Source organism: Aedes aegypti, chromosome 2, assembly GCF_002204515.2.
Source record: "Aedes aegypti strain LVP_AGWG chromosome 2, AaegL5.0 Primary Assembly, whole genome shotgun sequence".
In the NCBI taxonomy this organism is placed as follows: Eukaryota; Metazoa; Arthropoda; class Insecta; order Diptera; family Culicidae; genus Aedes; species Aedes aegypti.
The window spans coordinates 99,149,854-99,175,699 of NC_035108.1; the positions used below are offsets into that span (position 1 = coordinate 99,149,854).

At 36.1% G+C, this 25,846-nt stretch overlaps 1 protein-coding gene across 1 annotated transcript in view; it reads right to left on the reverse strand.

Annotated features, from left to right (window-relative positions):
* LOC5576648 (D-aspartate oxidase) overlaps positions 1 to 20,110 on the reverse strand; it is a 117,426-nt gene extending 97,316 nt beyond the window's left edge. The window contains exons 1-2 of the mRNA XM_001662754.2: positions 19,835 to 20,110; positions 12,339 to 12,536 (exon numbers count right to left, since the gene is read on the reverse strand). Of these exons, the coding sequence (XP_001662804.1) occupies positions 12,339 to 12,526 (188 nt within the window). The 5' untranslated portion in view covers positions 12,527 to 12,536; positions 19,835 to 20,110. The remainder of the gene's footprint in view (positions 1 to 12,338; positions 12,537 to 19,834) is intronic.
* Between the last annotated feature and the right edge of the window lie 5,736 nt (positions 20,111 to 25,846).

Sequence of the window (25,846 nt, forward strand, 5' to 3'; positions counted from 1 at the left end):
ATAACACGGACTACTCAAGTAGACTTGCTTGATGTTTTGAGATGCTGTATTTAGAAAGAATAAACAAATATTAATGAAAAAAGAAAACACTCGACACCGTAAAATGTTAAAAAAGTGGACTTGCAATTTAATTTACTATCGTACTTGCTTGACCCAATCTCACCTCCATTTTTGATGTTTTAGACAACGTACCGAAAAAAATGAAAGTTTTGTGGAAAAATCAAATATATTCCGGAAAATAAGTGTGAACTGTAATGAAAAGACTTTCTACCTTCTACTAATATAACGGTAGAGGTTAAAGTACATGCGTGATACTTGGCACAGGAGGTTGTAAATTTTATCTAGTGTCAACATACAAGTTTATTGATATAGTAAACAAAAACTACTTTTTCCAAAAATGTATATTGTGATGAATTACGTGTAATAATATGTTCCCTAACATATAAATTATGAACTTTAGTAATATCAGCGTTATTAGCTGAAATATTGCATAAATCATATTTTTCCGTTTTGACCCAATCTCACTCCCTAGACCCATTGTCACCCCCATCGACGGTATTCAAACAAATTTTCAGGCCAGCCATGTTGTATGCTGTACCAATATGGACTAGCTGTTGTAATACCATGAAGAAAGCTTTGCAGAGAATTCAAACTAAAATTTTGAAAATTACTCTGAAGCTTCCTCCCTGGTATAGTACCAATGAGTTACATAGAATATCCGATTTTGTGACATTTGAACAAATGTCAAAAAAATAATAAATAATTTCGGGCAAAAATCGTTACAATCTTCTATTGCCACGATTAATGCGTTATATGTTTAGGTTAAGTAAATTAAAAACGTGTATTTTCTCTTTTGAGCAGGTGAAATCAACTCATCTGTAAAAAATCTGAACTGCTACAGCTACGGCAAATGAAACGTAATATGTTGTTAATAAAATCTTAAATTTGTTTTATCAAATTAGGATGATAGTGTTGTCTAATAACACAGAACACCTAGATATAATAAATGAATGTAATGTTTGAAATGATACTAATAAAGAAAAAAAGGGATTTCGGGATAGAACATTATAAATATTATAGTCTTAGGTGATGCTAAACTTTTTAGGGAGTGGTGCAATATTCAACTGGGGTGTTGCAATACTACACACTTAGAAAATATCACCGACTCCGGTAATTTTTTTACCGAAATATAAACCGCTGAGCGCTCGGTAATGCTTCCGGTAAAGTTAAGGATTACCGAACAATCTGTTATTTCAATCGACACGCAGCTGTCAAAAAAATTACAGTATGCTCGTAAATTATTACCGAACGAATTGTAAAATAAACTACCGAACGCATTGTTCGTAGCAGCAGGCAGACGGAATAGAATAAGATGATCAAAACAAAATAAAAACAATAAATTTCATATTGATAGCAAATGTGCATCGATTTATTTCGCGTTTTCGTCTTAAAACCGTACGAAGATGAACTGCTTGTCTGCTTATGAAGATAGGAAACCACCACACAGTGGGACGAAACTGAAAATTGACGGTCAAAACCTCTTAGAGGCGTTTTAGCCCATAGGTGTCTTCGGGACATTGTTTTGAATTAGCATCCCGAGTAATAATAAAAAATAATATTTATATTAGACTAAATAAGGCACCCGAGCAAAAATATTTTTTTTGAAAAAAAATTTTTTTGGGCGGTCATACTTCAGCAAAGTTTTAGTTCTTTTTATTTTCAACAGGTTTGCTGAACATACTTGATTTTTTGACTTCGTTTTCACGGTTGAATTTTTAAATTTAACCTATTTTACCATAAAAATCAGTTTTTTGACCATTTTTATGCTCAATGTGCAATTTACGAACATGACATGTTCTACAACATTTTATATATTACAAAAATACACAAATTTGCTAAATATACCAAAGCTGTGAAATCTTCACATTTCAAGATATAATGAAATTATGTTAAAATTTTTATAATTTTCGACCATTTTTCTAAGCAAGTTTCTTCTGAATCGGCACTTTTCGGCAGCCATATTTAGTATACTTTGATGCCTTATTATATCAGTTAAAGCCCCATGGCAACAGAATGATCGGGTCTCACAGGGCTTATTGATTTCAACCATTTTTTTGACGAGCTTGAAATTTTGATCTTAAATAGTTTTTTGACCTTTTGTATACTCACAGTGCAATACTCTGTATTAGTTATATCATAAAATAACATATTAGAAAACACCTTTAACACACTAAAACTGCTCAATTTTAGCATCAAATCGTAGTTGTCGACGATAATTTGGCTTCGGTCACAGTGCGTGAAAAACTTAAGAACAAATAATAATATGGTCGGTGTTCAAACAGACTAAACCAAGTGTTTTTATTGATTTTAGGAAAACGCCAGGCATTCAAAATATCAAAACATTTGCATTATTTGTTATGATAATGGAACTTATCTTTTTGATGATACGTCTGTATCAAAATACCATCAGAAAAATCAAAAATCGTGTTACCAACATATCTCTATGACACCAAAATATCATCTGGTCCAGTCTGTCTGAACACCGATCATATGTATTTTATGATAAAAAGCAAAAAATATTGAGAGCAAAACATAATTTCACCTGTTAAACACAATTCCTCTCATTTTTCAACCATTACCATTTTCAACCATTTCGTTGTGCCGGCCGAAGTAAACTTTTGTCCGAAATTGCTGATACATGAGAAACCTACCAAGTAAATTCTCAAAAATAGTATTTATTTTAATAAAACATTGTTTTTGATAGCTTGTCAGCTTATATTGATGTCTTCGACATAGTTGTTGAGATTTGTGATATAAGAAATCCCAAGTTAATTGATTGCACTATGAGCGTACAAAAGGTCAAAAACTATCTGATGACAAAATAAAATTCCATGCTTCTCAAAAAATGGTTGAAATCAATAAGCCCTGTGAGACCCGATCATTCTGTTGCCATGGGGCTTTAACTGATATAATAAGGCATCGAAGTATACTAAATATGGCTGCCGAAAAGTGCCGATTCAGAAGAAACTTGCTTAGAAAAATGGTCGAAAATTATATAAATTTTAACATAATTTTATTATATCTTGAAATGTGAAGATTTCACAGCTTTGGTATATTCAGAAAATTTGTGTATTTTTGTAATATATAAAATGTTGTAGAACATGTCATGTTCGTAAATTGCACATTGAGCATAGAAATGGTCAAAAAACTGATTTTTATGGTAAAATAGGTTAAATTTAAAAATTCAACCGTGAAAACGAAGTCAAAAAAATCAAGTATGTTCAGCAAACCTGTTGAAAATAAAAAGAACTAAAACTTTGCTGAAGTATGACCGCCCAAAAAATTTTATTTTCAAAAAAATATTTTTGCTCGGGTGCCCTATTTAGTCTAATATAAATATTATTTTTTATTATTACTCGGGATGCTAATTCAAAACAATGTCCCGAAGACACCTATGGGCTAAAACGCCTCTAAGAGGTTTTGACCGTCAATTTTCAGTTTCGTCCCACTGTGCACCAGCGGTATCACCAACAACTCGAACGCGAGCTTTTGCACAAAAGCGCCACCGATTCCGTCATGGGTGCTTATGCCCGTTAATGTGACGATTCTATCCGGAACCGTAATTGGGCAGTTGAATACTACAACGAAAATATTTTATTCGACCTTAAAAATAGGTTTTTAATAGAATCCATCAGCTCATACTTACGGAAAACTAGTTCCAGGCGCTCATCCTGCTGTTGTTGTTTTATTTTTTTCAAAAAACAGTGTCCATGACCACAACACAGAATATCAAACGGTATTGGATGCGATGCTATCATGTTGACTAGCACATCAAAATGGCGGCCTCAAAAATATCAAATCACAATTTGTTCGGTAAAGCATTGTGGCACTATGAACTGAAGTACGGTAAAAAATTACAGTCTACGGTGAATCTAAACGATTTACAGTTTTTTCGGTAAATAAAACGACGATTTCGGTAAAAGTGGACGAATATTGTTTTGATTTTCTAATATATTCAAGGGTGTTCGGTAAATCTTGTTTGTAATACCGAAACTTCAGTTAAATATTCATTTACAGTACGTTTCCGGTAAAAAAAAATACCGAACAACGAGAAAAAAAATAAGTGTGTAGGTGATGCGGTTTCATACTTATGTTGGGTAGTGTATGGGAATATTATTAGTAGAGTTTTGGAACCATCAGGAAAAATCTTCCATTTTTACAAGTACAAAGAAAAAATATCCACAAATTTTTATTTTTTTCAATGTACTACACGCAGGCGGAGAGGCCTGTGTAATCCGCAAATTTTTGACATCCCTGAGGTGTACCCAACCCGGGAGCATCATGACAGCTGCAGTACAACGTCAGTGTACCGAAAAATTTTGGTCCGTGGTACTGTCAAACTCAATGAAATCACGGAGTGTGCTCAAAATAGGGCGTAAACTAGAATTATGCTTGATGGACATAAAAAAAGTTTTACTATTTTTGTTTGGCATTTGTAGTATAATTATAAATGAGTGATTACCAAATTACGATTCTCTGAAAGGATTTGTACGGCCATCGGGAAGATTTTGTATGGCCCATGAGCGAGTTTTGAATAGTGGTGTGATGTGGTCCGCATGTTGTAAGTTGCTTATACTAACCGATCCTTTGTTTATGAAATTATTTATTGACCACTTGGCAATTCAAAGCAAGCCAAATTTGTTAGGGATCGCACAAATATTACATGACACAACAGGGGGAGGGAAAGGGTCTTTTGTAGTGTTACGGTCCATACAATAAATTGAAATTTTCCATACAAAATCTGTTACTTCAGGGAGGAAGGGTGTTTAAATTGGCAAATTTCTTCGTTACGTAAAATTTGAATCATCCCGTAAATATTTACGATGATCATTAATTTATGGGAAATTGACTATAGTTATAAGCCTGAAATCAATCTGAGATCATATCCAGCTTTTGACTCGCAGTACATTTTTTTGTGGATTTGAACACTTTTTTTTCTCATAGTCACCCCCAGATGTCTATGTTTTAATCAGATAAGTTTATTGGATAAACTATCCAGCTTTTTACGAGCGCTAATATCACCAAAAATTAGCCCATTTTTATAAAAAAGGGATCTAGTGATCTGACGTTTCACATGGGTCGCTTGGTATAGTGGTTATCACGCCCAATGGTATGGGTGTCCTAGTGTAGATGTAGTTGTGAACCTTAGAGGAAAACAATATGCACTCTGTCTCGAAAAACACCCAGAATCCGGGTGTAAATTTTTCAAATTGGGTAATATTTCCATATGCATTTTGATGAGTCTGGAAAGCGTGTGCAAGTTTCTTTGAGGAAAACAAAAACAAACTGTGTATAACGAGCGTATGCTAGTCTACGTGTTTTCAAATGTCACTAAGCTCTATGGACTTATCCACCGGTGCACTAAATTTACTCAGTCCAAGAAATTTGACTCTTGGGGAGCATTGAAAAGCGTGACCCTCTAAAGTGTCAAAATTCTTGGACCGAGTGAATTTATCACACCGGTAGGCAAGTCAATTGAACGGACCCAAGCCAAACGTCAATATGTTGGATCCCTACCAGAAAGTAAGCTAACTTTTGGCGGCCATTACCGCTTTTGAACAGCTGGGTAGTTCACTAATGGACTTATTCACAGTCTTCTTTTCTTGTTGATTTTTTTCCGGTCTAAATCTAAATATTACATAAAATGAAATCCGCACCAACACGAAAGTTCACCGGATGAACAATGCGTGAATAAATGTGCAACGAAATCGTTCATTTTTCTGTATTCATACATTTTTATACAATTTTCTGTATGCAGTAAAGGTTTCCTTCTCGCTGGAAGTTGCAGCATGGCGTCATCGTTCATAGGCTTATTTGATTGAAACTTAGACCTCTGGTGGTGCGTATGAGGAAAATTGAACACTTTTCCGCATAGAAAACAAAACTGCAAATAAAAAAAATATCACTTTTCGACTTGATTCGATCTTATTGAAACCCGTTCTTATAAAAAGACAAGGACTCCGTCTTCAGGCATTTAGCTGCACAGACTGTAACTTAGCACTAGACAACGGACAAGCATGCTCCAGTAGCACAGCCGAGAAACATTCCTGACGAAAAGTTTCAATGGCAGAAGCGGGAATCGAACCCACACCCCATGACACGATGCGCTTAAATGCCTGACGACACTAACCGCACGGCCGCGAGGCCCACAATATTTCTCTTGAGGGCATAAAAACGATCCACAAAATCAGTTAGGCTGTATTGTGAGTAATTTCTGATGGATTACTTTCCCGCAAAACAAAGCACTAGGGTAACCAATATATTTTGGACCTCTATATATTTTGGATCCCCTGGGCCATTTTCCTGCAAATTTTCCAGTTTAAATCGAAAGACCAATATAATCCGCATGCCATTTGGAAAGATAATATCATTCCGCACTTGCATCAAGCGTGCATGGAAAATGTGTTTATTTTATCTGAAATTAATTTAATTTAATCGGTTCATCCATGCAACCGTTACAACACGTTACACACAGAAATTGAAGACGTCAGAAATTTTTCAAATGTAAACAAAAACTTTTTTCTAATTTCTGAACTAAAAGCGTAGAATTTCCTCGCTTTTCCATTGTCAATCGATTGATTAGACTATGGGCAAGCATATCATACAACCAGTGCCGTGGACTTTGTCGCCAAACGATAAAAAATTGTCGGGGGTCCAAAATATATACTTTGAGGGTCCAAAATGTATTGGTGTGTCCAAAACAATGAATAACAGTGCATCACAATTCAATTATTTTCGACGCCTTTTGGATCCTACATGCCCGTATGGGCATTTTTATCTCGTAGAGGAAGTTTTTTCTTCATTTTGGTATGTTATTTGACTTGGTTACGCTGTGCAATTAATTAATTGGGACAAAAATGTAAAATCACTTCCTTAGGGGGTCCAAAATACGACCGTTACCCTAACAGGTCATTTAATCTTTTCGCCGAACGAATTTGTGTGCTCTGAAGTTCATTTGGTGCTTAAACTTGGTGATTTTATTAAATTTATTTTCATTGGAAAACGAAAACATCAGACTCGCCCTTATTTCATTTCATTCCATTCGTTGTTTTGCATCCGTCAACAACGAAACAAAATTCCGATCTGCCATAGTGAAAAATCGTGCCGGCAGCGGTGGATGGCCCCATTGTTTACGTTGCAAGTAGGTACGTGAAAATTGCGTTATCTGTCACTTCGCGGGGTGGTTGGGTGTACCGTACACTGTAAACCCGGCATTACCCTTTAAGGAGTAAAGAATACCCATTATTTTCCGATATATGAAGCTGTCAAAATAAGGGGTAGTTTCAAATTTTGGATAAAGGGTACATTTTATCCATTTATTAGTTTCGGAGGTTTACTCTTTAATGGGTGAAGAATGTCTTGAGGGTTTTTGGCGGACGCTGTTATTTTGTCCGTTCTATCTCCTAATGCCAAGGGAACAAACATCTAAATATTGCTAAGTTTAAAGGTAAATAATACTATCTATTACGTTACGAACTAAGTGATTTTGTCTTTGTAGCACGAATGAGCTACATAAAAATACCTTCACGGAATGCAGTAATTGTTTAGTAAAAACCGGCATACCAATGCTACAAGAAGCGCTTCAAACATTGACCTTGGTGAAATGTGCAAATCAGCATGATAATTGTATTTATAGATTAAATTAAGTTCTAATAAAGTATGTGATAGCTAAATGTTTATTATTTCTCTTGTTTATTTTCATGAATTGGTTTTAAATCATTATATCTCAAAATAACAGAAATAGAGTATATTTTACCCATTTTCCATCTCGAATTCCTTTAGGATAAAGGGTAAATTTTACTCGTTGATTTGACGTACAGGCAGTTTACTCTTTAATGAGTACAGGCCCTTTACTCTTTTTATGAGTTAAACTAGTTTCTCTCAAAGAGGGTACTTTTTACCCTTTAAAGGGTACTTTGAGCTTACAGTGTAATTCTGCTCATAATAACCTTTTCAAAAAGGTTACTGATGGCTGAAATCAAGCAAATTGGATGATAACTGGAACAACCTTGGCATTTTTCCATTTGTCAGGAAAATATGCCAACTGAAAATATTTGTTAAAAAATAAACCAAGAATGATTAGCTTCTCTCTGAAAGTTTCTTGATGATGATGTAGCACCTTGCGGTTCTATGCCTTGTCGAAAAAAATATCTGCTCTAGCAGCGGTATGCTAAACAGATTAGTACTAGTTGGTACACATTTTGGCATCTGATAATAAGATGCTAGATGGATGGAAAGTTTATCACATATGTTCTGTGTTAGTGTAACACGACATATTGTGTTTTAATGAAATCTGCAGTCCACACATGGGGAAAACATGCCATGGTTACAGAAAATGCTTTTAAAGCATCGAAACATGGCACAGGCCCATACCATCGACCACCATTCGACCTTGCTCTCTAACACTCCAGCTGCTGAGTCCGTCATTCAACTGATCGACCGCAAAATTCCATCTCCCAGTATCCTATAGCTACCTAAAGAGGTCATCTGAAGCTGTTAGTGTTCTCTGTTCATGACAGACCCATTTATCGATTGGACCATCATAGCGCCGCCCGTGCACATGGCACACGGGGAAAGTGTTACAGAATGCTTATCCGGGGCTCATCAAAAATGCATTGCGGGCCGAGCTATCATTTTAACCAAAACAGTGTGGACGAAAATCAATTTTAAGGCTCATGACCTTGGACATGTAAGTTTGATGCGCAAATGCTTGTCATGGAGTGTAAAAAGTGCTTATAGTTTTCTTCAGTTTGGCCGTTTGGCATTCGTACCTTATAACTCGACGAAGCGACATGTATTCGCGATCTACTCTGAATAGTCCTTGGCGATATCTCTGAAGTTTTTCAAAAGCTTATATTCATAATCTGAACTCTTTGTTTTGAACAGAACAGACGCTACTTTTTGTAATTTCTCGATTAAATTTTCTTCTGATTCTGCTGAGTTTCCGAATGATTCCTCTTTATTTTTCTGCAAGGAGAGAATTACTCCTATTTTTTGTTTCTTGGAAGAATTTCTGGAAAAAATAATAAAGTAATTCCTGCACAAAAAAGAAAACGGAATTCGATAAACAACAACTGTGTGATTTTTTGTGAAAACCTAAAATAAATTACTAAACTCTAGGTTATTGACTAGTATCATCAATAGAATTTCAGAAAGAACTACTGGAAAACGTGCTACTTAAATTAAAGCAAAATATATATGCTGATATCGGATACAGTATCGGACATATAAAATGCACCAAAGCCGTTTTCCCATACAAAATGGTCAACTTCAGAGAGCTGTATCTCCGCCGTTTCTCAACCGATTATTTTCATTTATTCTGTGACGAACTACAAATTACCTCAATTTTCGAAAACTATTGGAGAAGTTGTGTGAAAACTATTGATTCAAAAGTTACAGATAGGTTGAATTTTGACATAAAAAATGCACCAAGACACAAAGTGATGTAGCAGACAAACTATGCGTCGTATCATTTCGGTGTCTTCAGCGCATTTGGTCCTTATCACTCAATGAACAAGTGTGTAAGTGTAAGTGCGTAAGTGTCTCTGCTTACGGGTTTGGCCCTTCATACGACGGCATTATGAATACAAGACTCAAGCTAGGATGGTGGCTATCTACATACTGAAAGATCTGTTCTCAAATAGTGAAAGACGATTTCACGGCATTGAGTTTGACCATGTTATCGACGAACAGGGCATGTTCACCAGAGTTACAAATCATATAAATCATATGGCGGGCTGCAAAATTTGAGGAACTCGCCAAACTATACTCTGCTGAAGATGTCCTTTATCTATAGTAGGCCAGAATCAAAATCTCAAAGAATGGCTAAACATTTTAGGAAGAACATTTTCCCACACTACCTGGTTTTCTGGTTTCTCTAACTTTTCACACTGAGAATTCAGTTATGCTGGTTACGTCTAAAACACGGTTTAACAAAAAAAATGGTCCATCCGAGAATCCACAGTTAAAGAAAAACTAGTTCAGTTCAGGTGGTTGACCACCGTCAGAACCACCACGCTGCTGTTGTGAACGCAATGCATGTTTTTTCACCAGTGTTGTACAAAATACAACAGCGCGACAACTGAAGTGTTAAGCTCTCGAGATCAAAAAAAAACTTTCTAAGGAAGTCCTACTATTCAAAACTTCATTTTCAGAACCTATTAGTAAAGTCGGAAACAGGATCATGTGAAAAATCTGTCGCACCGTGTGAAACGTGCAAAGGGACGAGGAAAAATCTCCACTCGAAAGGAAAATCGGAAGAAGTGTAAATCGAAAATAAACCGATTAAAGGCAATCACGTCACTCCGATTGCAGGGACCGTTGCCACTCGAGTAGACATTTCCAGTGAAAACGTCCTTCTTGCGTCGTCTATGGAGCCTATCTTTAGTTGAAAATCAATGATCCAACATCGGAATCCCAATTTGGGTAGATAGGCATTCACTGGAGTGCTCAATGAGTCTCAATCAAGCTCAATACAATCCACAAATAACTAACTCACTCTATTGCCTAACAGAAATGATTGTGATTTTAGGATCTTACAATATGTTTGGCTTGATTGAGGGGAAGGAATGTTAGTGGTGTAACCTTTGCTATTTGGAGACCGTGTTTGCCTCTGCATCTCCACAAAGGTTACTGGGAGGGATTTTGTTAATGGGGAGGATCGTTGGGTCACAGGATTCACTTTGATAAGCAATTAGACCAATGATAAATAATTATTTGTGAGATATAAACAGATTATGCCGACACTTGGGGTGACGAACCATTCAAGTTTGTTGAACAAATACCTAAATGAAACATTCCTAACCTCCTATTCTTATGCCGACACTTACAGTGACGAACCATCCAAAGTTTGTTGAATAAAGTGAACCTTCGGAAGTCTACACTTGTAGTGTCCAACCATTCAAAGTTTTTTTTATTACAAAAATAAAGGAAAAAGAAAGGGGTGTTTTGCATAGCATAGCATAGCATAGCATAAACTGACTGTACATGTCAATGGTTGCTACTCCGTGATTGATCGGAACTGGTAAGAATTGCACTACGATCCAAATGAATAAGGGATGGGAGTTTCCGCTTCTCTCGAAGTGCAATTTTAGCAGATCTAATATTATTGATCAATAACGCGCCGGCCAAGTCCTTACAGTCAGTTGGGATGGGGAAGGAATGTTAGGGTGTAATGATTGTTGCTTCTAGAGACCGAGAATACCTCTGCATCTCCACAATCACCACGGGAAGGGTGTTTATTAGTGAGGAAGGAAAAGATCTGGGAGTCACCTCTGGTCGGTGATGCGATCCATGGACAAGGGGGAAATATACGACTTGTATTAAAGCTAGTTTTTGTATTTTTGTCTCGAGAAGTTTTTGGAAAAATTACGTCAACATCTATAATGTCGAACAATTCAAAGACGTTTTTATTAATGACGAAAACTGAAAATTACATGTATATATTTAACTTATATGAAACAGGAATAATGCCGACACTTGTAGTGACGAACCATACATAGTTTTGTTTGAAAAATTACATATGAGTATTACTGTGCATTTTGTCTCGATATGGTGAAGTTTTAGAAAATACGTCAACATTCACAATGTCGAACAATTCAAAGGATAATTTTAATAAGTCAAAAAAGAGAAAAATATATGTATATTCAAATTGTATAAGAAAAAAAGCATAATGCCGGACACCTATAGTGACAAACCATACAAAGTTTGTTTTTAATATTACATAAAAGTTACGCTTTCAAGAAAATATGTGTTATCATAAGCCATGAAACGAACTCACCAGTTGGCCATCCATTCTCGACTGAACACAAAACGACACTGACAGCAAAACTTCTTGGCGTCCCGAAATATAAACCGTCTTGCTTGGGCCTTCCCAAATACGTACCCAGCAAGACGCTCAAAACAAAGGGAAAAAAAAAAAAAAATCTCCGGCGACCGAAAACACGCGCGAAACCGTCAACAAACTCTATCGGACGACGCAAACCGGAACCGTCCTGCTTGGGCTTCTCGAAGCACTACCCAGCAAGACGCTCCAAAACAGGGGAAAAAATTCTAAACTATGTTTTAAATAGTACGTTGTAATTCGATCTTCAGGCTAACTATTATAACGAATCATTTTCATAGAAACCTCTTCCACAAATTTTCCTGGCCAAGGTCAAATGCGAAGACAAAACTTTTGACTTAACATAAATTTACGTTAAGTAACATACCGGTGACAAATTTTAATATGGACTTCATCCTATAAATATAAATCCACCGATTTCTCGAGTATAACTTACCTCGTAATTTCCTCCGTCGGGCCGGAAAAACTCGTTCCGGGTCGGAACAACCCAGCTGCCACGTCACTGCACGTGTCCTGCTCGAAACGGTCGGCCAGAATGGTTACATTGGCGTTGCGAAATTCGCGTTGCAATTCCAGTGCCGTGGTCAGTCCGACCACTCCGGCTCCAATCACGCACAGATGCATGCTGTTGACGCTAGAGAGAAGGGGTCGTCCATTATTCACATAAGGCATTGAGGGAAGAGGGAGTGGGTGACATCTTGCATACTGATATGATAATGTCTTATTAGGGTAGATGTACCAATAGTGGAGGTAGTAAATACGATTGAATTTCATTTAACCGTCTAAATTCATGAAGAGCAATCAATGTACCGTTTTGATTCATATTACGAACACTTAAGGCCTCAGTGCAGTATAACCCAGCTTGGACCATACAAAATGAATCATTCTGTATGATTTTTAGCGTTATCGAGCGTCGGAAACCCATAACTTTTGGATGTTGGGTAAAGAATACGCGTCCGCAACTTGAATAATTTTAAATAAATCAAAACGTGTGGCCTTTTCATGATTCTTATTCCGGACGCTCCCTCACTTTTGCCTCATATTCCGGACGTTTTGATTCGAATTACGGACAGCTCATAATAATCATAAATGGAACAGTCAAATCATCAATTGAAATCGTTCAACCACTTAAGAGACGTCTAAGGTAGTTGAGCATTATAAATTTGCAATGATATTTATGGAAAAAAACCTAATAAAACGAGCTTCGAAAATGAGAACTTTTGGACGGCTAAAATTGAAACATTTCGTGTGAAATGTTTCCCATACAAACGAGAGTGTCCGGAATTTAAAGCTGCCCGTAATAAGAATCAAATCGGTACTTGTTAATGTTGTAGCGGGTAGTAACGACCATTCACTTATTGAGAAAATTTATTTCATCGCAGTAATCCACGGCATGTAAGTGAATAATAATACCTCCACTATTGATACACTGTTCCTTTAGTCGCGGTATATTTTTTATTTGTGTTCCTATAGTTGCGTTATCCGTTGTTTTCTTATGGGATCCTCCACTATAGGAACACTTAATCGCAACTATTGGTACAAGTAAGAAAAGTTTTATAGAAATTTGATTGATCTTTTCAACTATTCCGTGTATCAACAAGCCAATACGTCAATTGGCAGTGTCGGTTCTGTGACTGATGTAATAAAATCAGTGAAAACGGCACAACTGCAACTATAGGTTCACCCACAACTAAGGGAACACTTACCCTAATTATTGAAATACATACTTTGTTTTATTTCAGTGCGCATCGTACCTTCGTGCTGTGCGTACACGAATTCCCTCTGCTCTTGGAAGTTTTCTTAAAAACTACCTAAAGCAATAAAACAGTACTTTTCAGTGCTACACAAACAGTACCTTTCAGTGCTAAAATTAAAAACGGTACTTTTCAGTGCTACTTAAACAGTACTTTTCAGTACTATTTTTTCTACTATTGATCCCTTTACGATCCTTGTTTGGACCCGTGCCTTCGATTTTTCGTTGGACCCGTTGGCGAAAGCTAGCGGTAGTAATCCTTCTTGGACACCGTCTTGGGAAAAAACCTCTCGAAGGTCACGTCTTTCTCGTTTATTAACTAAACATGGTATCAACAACTATCAAAAGGAAGGGTGAATCTCTGAATTCACTACTTCCTTCCAAAAAAGTGGGTTTTAAAACTGTCACTACACGTGGCAAGAATGGAAGAAAGGACGCTTCCCCGGAATGCGAACTTTCTTCCAAGGGTGAAATGAATAATTGTATCGAAATGAGCAATCAGTTCGATGCTCTAGAAAAATTTTCCGAACACCAAATCGAAGCAGCCTCTAGCCCAGGCTCTTTGATTCAAGTGAGGAAGCAAAGAGTGCCGCCTATCGTGGTCAGTTGTTCCGAATTTGGGGGATTTAGGCAGGAGAACTTGAACTCCATTAGGGGAATCAAGGTTTCCTTCCAAATCGCAAAGAAAGGAGACTGTCGCGTTTTGCCGGAAACTATTAAAGATCGTCAACTTCTTCTCAGACATCTTGAAGAGAAGAAGCACAAATTTTTTACTTATGACGACAATACTGAACGTTTGTTCAAAGTTGTCTTGAAAGGCCTCTCAAGTGACTATAAGTCACCTGAAGAGATCAAAAATGAAATAAATGATTTACTTGGATTTTCCCCAGTCCAAGTAATCAATATGAATAAGAGAACCCTTAACTGGCATTGTTCCCGGGGCTTTCTCAAGAATATTATTTAGTTCACTTCAACAAAAAAGAACTAAATAATATTAAAGCTTTAGAAAAAGCTAAACTTATGTTCGATATCCGTATGACACGGGAACATTTCCAGAAACCTGGAGGAAATTTCCAGAACCCCACTCAGTGCCGTCGGTGCCAAAAGTGGGGTCATGGTGCAAAAAATTGTCGCATGGATGCTAAATGCATGATTTGCGGAGGTTCTTCTCACGCTAAGGACGACTGTCCTGTGAAAGAAGATACCAGAAAGTTTGAATGCGCCAATAGCAAGGGCCCTCACAAAGCTAACTTTTGGGAATGCCCTTCACGCAAAAGAGTCGTTGAGGCTCGTGCCAGGCAGATGAAAGATAATATCCGTTACGATAACGGTCGTTTCCGAAATTTGCCTGGTAGAGTATCGAACAATGCTCATTTTTCAGTTAACGATCGCTTGATCAGGAATCATACCCACCAGGAAGATCATAATCATGCTCATTCACAAACTAATTTTAATCCGTCGGGTAGCCGTTCGAATCTTTCAATTTCGAATGTATCTACCCACGGTAAATCCTTTGCCGATATCGTAGCAGGAAATTTGAACTCTTCCCCTATTCGTTCCATGAGTACCCATTCTACTTGTTTCAAATCAAATGGAAAAAAACCCTACCGCCACAGGTAAGTCCTACCCCGCTTCTTCGTCTACCGAAAATTCCAATGGGAAATCATCAGATGATATGTCTACCTCTGATTTTAATTTTCTAACTGAACAATTGAATCTAATGATTGATGCAATGTACAAAGCCACCACTATGACTGAAGCAGTCCAAGTAGGTGTAAAATTTACAAATCAAATTGTTATTGGATTACCTTTTTTCTAATGGATCCAAATAATAATTTAAATATTTTAAATTGGAATGCTCGTTCTCTGAATGGTAAAGAAGACGAGCTGTTTAATTTTCTTACAGCTAATAACGTGCATATAGCAGTGCATTACCGAAACTTATTTAAAACCTGGATCCAAACTAAAAAAGATCCTAACTTTTTTGTTTATCGTAATGATCGACTCGATGGGGCATGTGGGGGAGTTGCAATTATCATTCATAGGCGTATAAAACATCAACTGTTTTCGTCATTTGAAACTAAAGTTTTTGAAACTTTAGGTGTTTCTGTTGAAACATAGTTTGGTAAATATGCTTTCATAGCTGCCTATTTGCCTTTTCAATGCTCTGGACAGCAAGTTAATTTGCTCCAAACTGACTTGCGAAAATTGACTCGCAATAAGTCAAAATTTTTTGTCATTGGTGACTTTGATGCCAAACATCGGTCATGGAATAATTCTCAAAGTAATTCCAATGGCAGAATTTTATTTGATGAGTGCTCTTCAGGATATTTCTCTATTCAATACCCTGATAGCCCTACATGTTTTTCCTCTTCTAGAAATCCATCTACGATTGACTTGGTCTTAACTGACTCTAGTCATCTTTGTAACCAATTAGTTACTCATGCTGATTTTGATTCTGATTATGTCCCTGTTACATTTCAAATATCGCATGAAGCGATTCTCAATCCTATCAGCTCCACTTTCAATTATTTACGAGCCGACTGGAATATATATGAAACGTATGTTGACTCTAATCTTGATGTTAACATTTCTTTAGAAACTAAAATTGATATTGACAATGCTCTTGAAACTTTAATAAATTCCATTGTTTAAGCCAAGAACATTGCAATTCCAAAATGTGAAGTAAAATTTGAATCCGTGATTATAGACGATGATCTTAAACTCTTGATCCGTCTTAAAAACGTGAGGAGAAGGCAATTTCAGCGCACTCGTGATCCTGCTATGAAAATTATATGGCAGGATTTGCAGAAAGAAATCAAGAAACGTTTTGCAGATTTAAGAAACAAAAATTTTGAAAATAAAATTTCTCAATTGGACCCTGGCTCTAAGCCCTTTTGGAAATTATCTAAAATTTTGAAAAAACCTCAGAAGCCTATACCGGCATTGAAAGAGGAAAACAAATTATTACTAACTAATTGCGAAAAAGCTCAAAAACTTGCTATGCAGTTTGAAAGTGCGCACAATTTTAATTTAGGACTTACTAGTCCAATTGAAAATGAAGTTACTCAGGAGTTCGAAAATATTCTCAATCAAGAGAACGTTTTCGAAAATGCCTGGGAGACTGATTTGGAAGAAGTGAGAACTATTATTAAAAAATTCAAAAATATGAAAGCTCCTGGCGATGATGGAATTTTCTACATCCTCATCAAGAAACTTCCAGAAAGTAGCTTATCATTTTTAGTTGATATATTTAACAAATGTTTTCAATTAGCATATTTTCCTGACAAATGGAAAAATGCTAAGGTTGTTCCAATTTTAAAACCAGACAAAAATCCTGCAGAAGCATCTAGCTATCGTCCAATCAGTTTGCTTTCCTCCATCAGTACACTTTTTGAAAAGGTCATTTTGAGCAGAATGATGGTCCACATCAACGAAAATTCAATGTTTGCCAATGAACAGTTCGAATTCCGCCATGGGCATTCGACCACTCATCAACTTTTACGTGTAACAAATTTGATCCGTTCCAACAAATTTGAAGGCTATTCAACTGGTCTTGCTCTTCTAGACATAGAAAAAGCATTCGACAGTGTTTGGCATGATGGTTTGATTGTAAAATTAAAGAACTTTAATTTTCCAACATACATTGTTAGAATAATTCAAAGTTATCTGTCAAATCGTACACTTCAGGTTAATTATCAGAACTCCATGTCTGAAAGACTTCCTGTAAGAGCTGGTGTTCCTCAAGGCAGCATTTTGGGACCAATATTATACAATATTTTCACATCTGACTCACCTGAGTTACCTCAGGGATGTCAAAAATCTTTGTTTGCGGATGACACAGGCCTCTCCGCTAAAGGACGAAGCCTGCGTGTCATCTGTAGTAGTTTGCAAAAAAGTTTGGATATTTTGTCTTCATGCTTGCAAAAATAGAAGAGGAGAAAATGCTTCCAAAACTCAACTAATAATATTCCTGCATAAACCAAAAGCTCTTTAAACCTTCAAGTAGACATGTTGTCACGATGAGAGGAGTTCCAATAAATTGGTCAGATGAAGTTAAGTATGCTAGATAAGAATTTAACATTCAAAAATCACTTTGAGGGCATTCAAGCCAAATGTAACAAATGTGTAAAATGTCTCTATCCCCTAATTAATAGAAAATCAAAACTTTGTCTTAAGAATAAGCTTTTGATATTCAAACAAATTTTCAGGCCAGCCATGTTGTATGCTGTACCAATATGGACTAGCTGTTGTAATACCAGGAAGAAAGCTCTGCAGAGAATTCAAAATAAAATTTTGAAAATGATTCTGAAGCTTCCTTCCTGGTATAGTACCAATGAGTTACATAGAATATCTAATGTTAAAACATTGGAACAAATGTCAAATAAAATCATTAATAATTTCAGACAAAAATCGTTACAATCTTCTATTGCCACGATTAATGCGTTATATGTTAAGGTTAAGTTAGGTTAATTAAATTGAAAACGTGTTTTTTTTTCTCTCATAAGCAGGTAAAATGTAAAAAAATCTGAACTGCTACGGCAAATGAAATGTAATATGTTGTCAACAAAATGTTAATAAAATCTTCAAATTGTTTTACCAAATTAGGATGATAGTGTTGTCTAACACAGAACACCTAGATATAAGAAACGAATGTAATGTTTGGAATGATACTAATAAAGACATTAAAAAAAATCTAAGAAAATTCTACATTGTATGCAGTAATTCTGATGTCTCTAGGGAAAAAAACAGTTTTATCTCCATTTTACAATACTATGAAACTTGAAAAAAACTCGAAATCCTTTCTGAGTGATTTTCTGGGTACCCATTGACTTGAAATCATTAAGAAGAAAAGATTGAATTTAAATATCCAAAACAAAACAAAAAAATTGGTTTGTGTTGAGCAGATAAGAATATTTTTTTTATTTTTTAATCAAAGTCATACCCATACTTGACTTTCTGGGACACTTTATAACTGCCTAATATTACTTCGTAACAAGTTGATGGCCTATATTCTTAGTTTGATATTTTTAAGGAAAAAAAAATGTTGAAAGAAATTTTCTGCGCCACCATGTTTTATACTCTAAACTCAACAAAGCCAAATTGAAACACCAAAACACCATAGAACTTCTAACTTAATAAGTAATTGGTACGAATAAAACGTTTAACGTTCACATGTGACATATGTAATTGTTCATTGTAACTGTTAAGGTGAAACATCTCAGAATCCAAAGATGACCGTCGCAATGGCCGACTTGTGACCCAACTCGCGTTTTCGAAGGCACAAAACTGGAGAAATAATAGGCAAACGTTCCTGATCTTCTTATTTTAAGCTTTCTGCTAGTGGACAAAGCCAAAACAAAAAGTGCACTGTTGTGGATGCTTTCTTCGCAAGATTTGTGCCTTTGAAGTTTTAGTGCAATCTTAGAAGTTGATTCCAAACTGTTTCACCTTAAACGAAGGTTAAATTTGAAAGAAGTCGTATTTTTCTACAATGTGTTGTTTAAAGAGGCAATATTTTCTCTTGATATGAGGCATGTAAATCTAGGCGTTATTCAAAATAAAATCTATATTTTTTCATGAAGATTTACACGAAAACCAAATTTAGGACAACGCTTAGATTTCGTTCGAGTCTATCTAAAAATCTACACGACCTAATTAATTTTAATTTGTATTCTTTATGATTCCAAGAACCCTCACTGTAAGATTTCCTTTACCTACTTGCCCCAAAAGAGCTGGATCTAATGTTCACTAAAAAGGGATGGATTCGTATGTTCTCAGCTTCTATCTGTAGTAAAACTGGTAGTATTTAACGTTAGCTCCTGACCCACCACACTAGACTGGTTTCAGCATTGTAACGAAATGAACACCAAATGGTTGTGTATCGTACTTCGAGTATACATATCAAACACACGACTAGATACAGATTCAGTACCCATTCACGCAACAACTGGTGAAGGCAAGAGCGAAAGTACATGTGAAGAAAAATTGACACTAACTATAATTTCCTTTGTAGCGATGGCCCGTGCCATGTGAGTAGTGATGAGAAAATTATGCATAACGAAGAAATGGTTTCCGCCGCCACTGCGAAATAGAACCACCGACACCAGTGATAGAACAGAACTATCAAAGAAACTCTCCACCTAAATGATTTCTTTCGAAGCTGTAATCATGCTTACCTTCTAGCTTTAATCCTATGTTTGTTTCAAACGCCGGTGGATGATACAAATCGATCGTCTTCACTACTCGCAGATGGCACTTCTATATACGCAGCGTCGTGTCACGATGAGTCACGGTATCGTTAGCGAGAAATCCCGATATCCAGCAGCAGATGGTTACGTCACAAAACACGAAAAAGGCACAATATTTTCGCTTGACAGTGAGAGCGCCGTGGAACTGAAAGATGAACAAACATCGACTGTAGTGAGGGCGAAATGAGCGTGAATTCGAATAATTTCACTCACACAGTGTAACAAGTACCAGAGTGTAATCACAGTGTCACAGCACTCGTTGGAGAGGATCCATGAAGACGCTATGGCTAAGTGGTTTTCAACCGTGGGGGAAATTTCTCCTTAGTGGGGAATTGTCCATCGAAGGAATTCATTACATTTAAATTTCATAATATCCAAAAGTTTCATCGAATTACTTGAATTGATTACATTGAAAGTCCTTTAAGATTGCTCATAATGCTGCAGAATCCACAATTTTAGAGTTACAATCGTTCATGAATTTAAAAAGAATTTGTTTCTAGTCCAACAATCTGTTTCCTTTGAGCTTGGATAAAATAAATTTCGATCAACAAAGTGATTCCACCGTTTCGTTCTTACAAACTCAAGCTTTGCCTAACATAACCGTAATAGATATCTAAATATTATTAATGTTATGTAGTATGAACAATTTTGTGTCTTATTATTGCGATTTTACAGAGCAACTAGTGGATTTAAGTCAGTTAAACTATGACAAAATATGAAATGTTACTTGAGAATGGTCACTCATTCAAGTAAAGAAGAACGAAGCGTTTATCAAATAAGGCATAAAATTATTTCTTTTTATTTTAATTTCTTATTTGGTATCATTTCAAACATTACATTTATTTTTTATATCTAGGTGTTCTGTGTTAAACAACACTATTATTCTAATTAAGCTTTTATTAACATTTTGTTAAAACATATTACAGATGTTTAGAGGTGAGTTCATTTCAACTGCTTATATAAAATTCTATCACTGTTTATTTGTAGAAAGTTGTGGAGCTTGGTGGGGCATCGAATTAGTTAAAAAAAAAGGTTGGATACCTCTGCTATAGCTTAATGGGGCAGTTGGTTGATTGTTGCTGCCAATGACTGGAGATGAAGGGAGCGGCGTAGTTGTTTTGCCGGTAAGCCACTCGCTCTGGGTGATAAGAATTGATAGCTCAGACAATGGAGTGCAATATTTGGGGGTTATCTTTCCGGCGAGGTATTAGAAGGCGTTCAAATTCAAAAGTGTTCAATTGCTCTCAATCTATATACTGATCTATAAGGGGAAACTGGGGATACTTGATCTTCATTCAATACTATCAATGAATGGTCAAATTTTGATCAGAAAATATGATTACTTCGTGAAATTATGGTAGAAGTGTTCGTTGGCCATTAACGTTTTCTTTCAGAATTACTTCCTCGAAATCAAAATAACTGGTAATAAGTATTTATTTAGCATAGTAATACATCAATGTTGAATGAATGTAATACATTAATGTTGTAGAATGTAGACATTCTTCTAGAGATTGGCCCAGGTATTCCTCCAGACATTTTTAAGCGATTTTTCCAGATATTCTGCCAGAAATTCTTTCTGAGACTCCTCCGAGAATTCTCTAGGAAGTCTCCAAAGCTTTTCCGGGAGTTACACTAGGACAATCTGTCGAAGGATTACTCCAGATATTTCTCAAGTGACTTCTCCAGAATTTTTTCCATGGCTTTTTTCAAGGACACTTGTAGGGATCTCTCGAGATATTTTTTGGAGATTTCTTCTGGAATTACTTCCGAGATTCTACCTGGAATTCAAGCAGGAAATCTACAATAAATTACCTTATGATTTGCACCAAGGGTTTTTCCTGGTAATCCTTTACGAATTCCCCCAAAAATTTCTCCAGAGATTTGTTCTGGACCTCCAAAAATTCCTTCAGAAATTCCTTTCCTCACAAATTGGGATTGTATCAGAAATTAACCCAAATTTTTCCTGGAGATTTTTTTGGAAAAATTCCTAGAGGAACCTCTAGAAACAAATATTAAGAAATCCTTGTCGAATTTCATGGAGGAATCCTTAGAGTAATCCATAGATAAACCACTGGTTGAATCCTTGGAAAAATTCATGTATGAATTTCTGGATGAATGCCCGGGGAAAATTTAAACGAACTCCAGAAGAAATCCCTAAAACAACTTTTAGTGGAACCTATGTATAAATTGCTCTGGGGCAATCGATGTAGAAATTTCTGAAGAAATTGCTAGAGGAATTTCTAAAGGATTCCAAGTAAAGATTTTTCTGAATAAGTCTCCGGAAAAAAACAACTGTAGAAATTTCTGAAGGATTATCTTGGTAAACTGCTGAAGGGATCTTCGAAGGATTATTTCTGAAGGAACACCTGGAGGTATCTCTGGAGGAATTCCTTGAGGAATTCCTGGAGTAATCCTTGGACAAATTCCTGGAAAAATCACTGTAGAAATTTTGCTGGAGGAATTCCTAGAGCAATCCCTTTAGAATAACCTATTGAGCTTTTTGTGGAGAAATCCTTTTAGTAATCCTTGGAGGAATTCATGGAAGAATTTCTGGAGAAATATCTGGAAGAATTCTTGAAGAGATTTTATTGGAATCCATGTAGAGATTTTTCTGGAGAAATGAATCCAGCGATTTCCCTAATGATTTTCTGAAGAAATTCCTGGAGTAATATTTGAAGATTTGTTTTTACTTGGAACCCAGAAATATCTCTGAGAGTAGTCCTGCAGAGATTTTCCTGTAGAAAACACTGAAAGAAACTCCAATTCACTGAAAGACTAATTCCTGAAGAAATTCCTTAAAAAAATCTAGAGTAATCTCTGGAGATCTCGCGGAACATTACTAAAGGACCTATGTACAAATGAGAGATTCTCTCCTCTCTCGTTCTCTTTTGATTATAACAGTGGAATACTAAAGATTTTGGGAAGTTTTTCACTATAGATCGAAAGTCAATTTCCTTGACTAGCGTTTCATACAAAAAAAGCAACAGAAGAGATTAATGTGACTCAGTTATTAATGAAAGAGAAAGTAAACAAAGAGAGCCTCTCAATGTTAGATAGGTCCTTTAGTAATGTTACGCGAGAAATCTTTGGAGGATTAGAATTGAGGTTTATGAAAAATAGTCTAAAAATATGTTTGCGATCAAAAGGTCTTGATAGAGGAATCCGTAGAGTAATTGTTGGAGAAATTTTTGAAAGAATCACTGGAAATCAAAAGTGAGGGATTTGGAGGAATCCCTGAAAGAATAACCAGAGGAATTTCTGGCGAGACCTTGGGTAATTTCATATGGAACTTCTGGAGGTTTTTAAGAAGTAATCCCCGGGGTTTTTCCTAAAGCTATATCTGAACCGGTTCTAAAACTGGTTAAATGTTCATTCTCAAATAGAATTGCTCTAATGATTACCGTTTTGATTCATATTACGGACACTTAAGGCTTCAGTGAAGTACAACTAATCACTACACATATAAATTGAATCGTTCTGTACAAAACTTTAGCGTAATCAGGCCTTGCAAATACTTAAATTTCGAATGGTGGGCGTAAATTCGGATTCCACATCTTTAATTCACTTTAATCGATAAAAATGTTCGGCCTCTTCATGTTTTTTTTTCCGGACACAATCACACTTTCGCTTCATATTCCGGACACTTTGTTTCGAATTCCGGACAGCTCTTGAAAAACACAATCAGAATAATCGAATCATTAATTAAACGCACTAAACCGTAAGAAAAACGTCAAAACTAGTTGAACATTGTAAATTTTCATGGATTGCTATGTAAAATAATTATAAAAATCATAATTCAAATTGGGAACTTTTTGACGGCGCATTTTGAAACATTTCGAGTGAAATCTTTCCCATACAAAGTAGAGTGTCCGGAATTTGAAGCTGTCCGGGTTTCGAATCAAAACGGTACATTCGGGAAATCCCTACATGGATTCCTTCAGGAAAATCTCTTAATGAATTACTCCAGAGCTTTCTGCAAGGATTTCTGGAGAAATTCCTCCTGGGATTATTCCAGAGATTTTTCAGCTTAATTAGCTATAAAAACCTGTAAACTCATAAAAGTTTTCTTCTTATAATGCATATGTGGTACCAGAATGAATCTTCGGCATATACTGTTTTAATTCATATTACGGACACTTAAGCAGGGTTGGCAAAAAATCTGAAATTCACAAGGGCAACCCAAAATTACTGTAGAAAAATGTTCTATTTCCCGCTGCATTTCCCGCATTTAGAGCCTTCAATGACACTAATGATTTAGAGAAATTCATGTACCCAACGTAGGCTACTTGATGAGATTCACGTTTTTAAACTACTGTACTGGGAGAGCCACGTGATTTTCGCGAAACTCAAGCCTACTACTATTACCATTCCCAACACTGCACTTGAGGCCTCGATGAACTATAACCCATCAGGAAGCATATAAAATAAATCATTCTGTATGATTCCTCAACGCTATCGAGAATTGAAAACACATAACTTTCGAAAGGTGGGCAACGGTTTTGATTCCGCTACATGGATAATTTTAAATAAATGAAAATGTGTAGACTTTTCATGATTCTTATTTCGGACGCTTCCTTACTTTTGCCTCATATTCCGGACACAATGATTCGAATTCCGGACAACTCATGAAAATCATAAATAGAAAAGTCAAATCATTTTTGAAATTGGAAAACCACTAAAGAGGCGTCTAAGGCATTTCAGTATTATAAATTTCCATAGATATCTGTGTAAAATTTTGATTGAAACAAGCCACAAAAGTGTGAACTTTTGAACGGCAAAAATTGAAACATTTCCTGAGAAAAGTAGAGCGTCCGGAATAAGAATCTGTCTGTAATATGAATCAAAACCGTATTCATGTTCAGGAATAGCATTTTCATTCTTTCATTTTTTTTTCGATTGATTTAAATGAACAATCAATTGAACTGCTAAGATAAGATAAGAGGGAAAGAATCTGATTGTTTTTTTTTTCAACGATCTCATAATTCAACATGAGGAGCGCTAAGATGGTAAAAATTCATTCAACTGCCCAAAACAAAAATGGAATCGAATTCCAAGATGGCCGCCAGAATTTTCAACCTCAAAATGATACTCTTAAGTATTGGCATTACGTCCACGTTGGAACACAGCCACAGCCTGCTTCTCAGCTGTTTAATTTCGCTATTTTCTCGCATGTATTTCGGGTGGCAGTTAAAACGATACTTTATCGCTCAGAAAGTATGGAATTATTAGTTCAAAAATTTAAGATTTTTTCTATACATAGTGCATTAGACAATAGAATGCTTTGCGAAAGCCCAAGCCGTTCGATTCATTTTTCGCGCGCTCGGAGAATTTTTTTTTCTCAGTTAGCACTTCATTCGCGCGCCATCGGAGTGATTTTGTATGATTTTTGACGCTGAGATTGTGACTGTTGAGCTGGTGAGCTCGTTTCATGCTTGTAATAACACATTTGTACCATGACATGCATTTTTTTATGTATTTGTTGAACAAATTATGGATGGTTCGATACTCAAAGTGTTGACATAAGCGCTTACCAATGTTTTAAAAAACTCTAGATTCAAACCTTTGAATTGTTCGATGTTTAATATGTCGACGCATTGATAGATAACTTTTTAAACAGAGGTTACATGAATCGCATCACTTACCAAGGTGAATCCTGATTGTGTAGCTTTTAAGCCCTCCCACTAAAAAAACTCCTTCCCGTGACAACCATGAAGATGCAGAGGTATACTCGTAAGGACGTGGCCAGCGCCGTAATTGACATTACTAATTTCAGAGTCCTCGAAAATGTACATTGAAGATGGTATGCTACTCTCGAGCTACATCTGTTGATTTCCTTTACAATTTCGATTATTCTGGTCGATCACGGAGTAGTACGGTCATCAATGCTTATGCTCGTGCTCATAAATGCACTATAGGCAATGTTTTACATTAAAACTACAG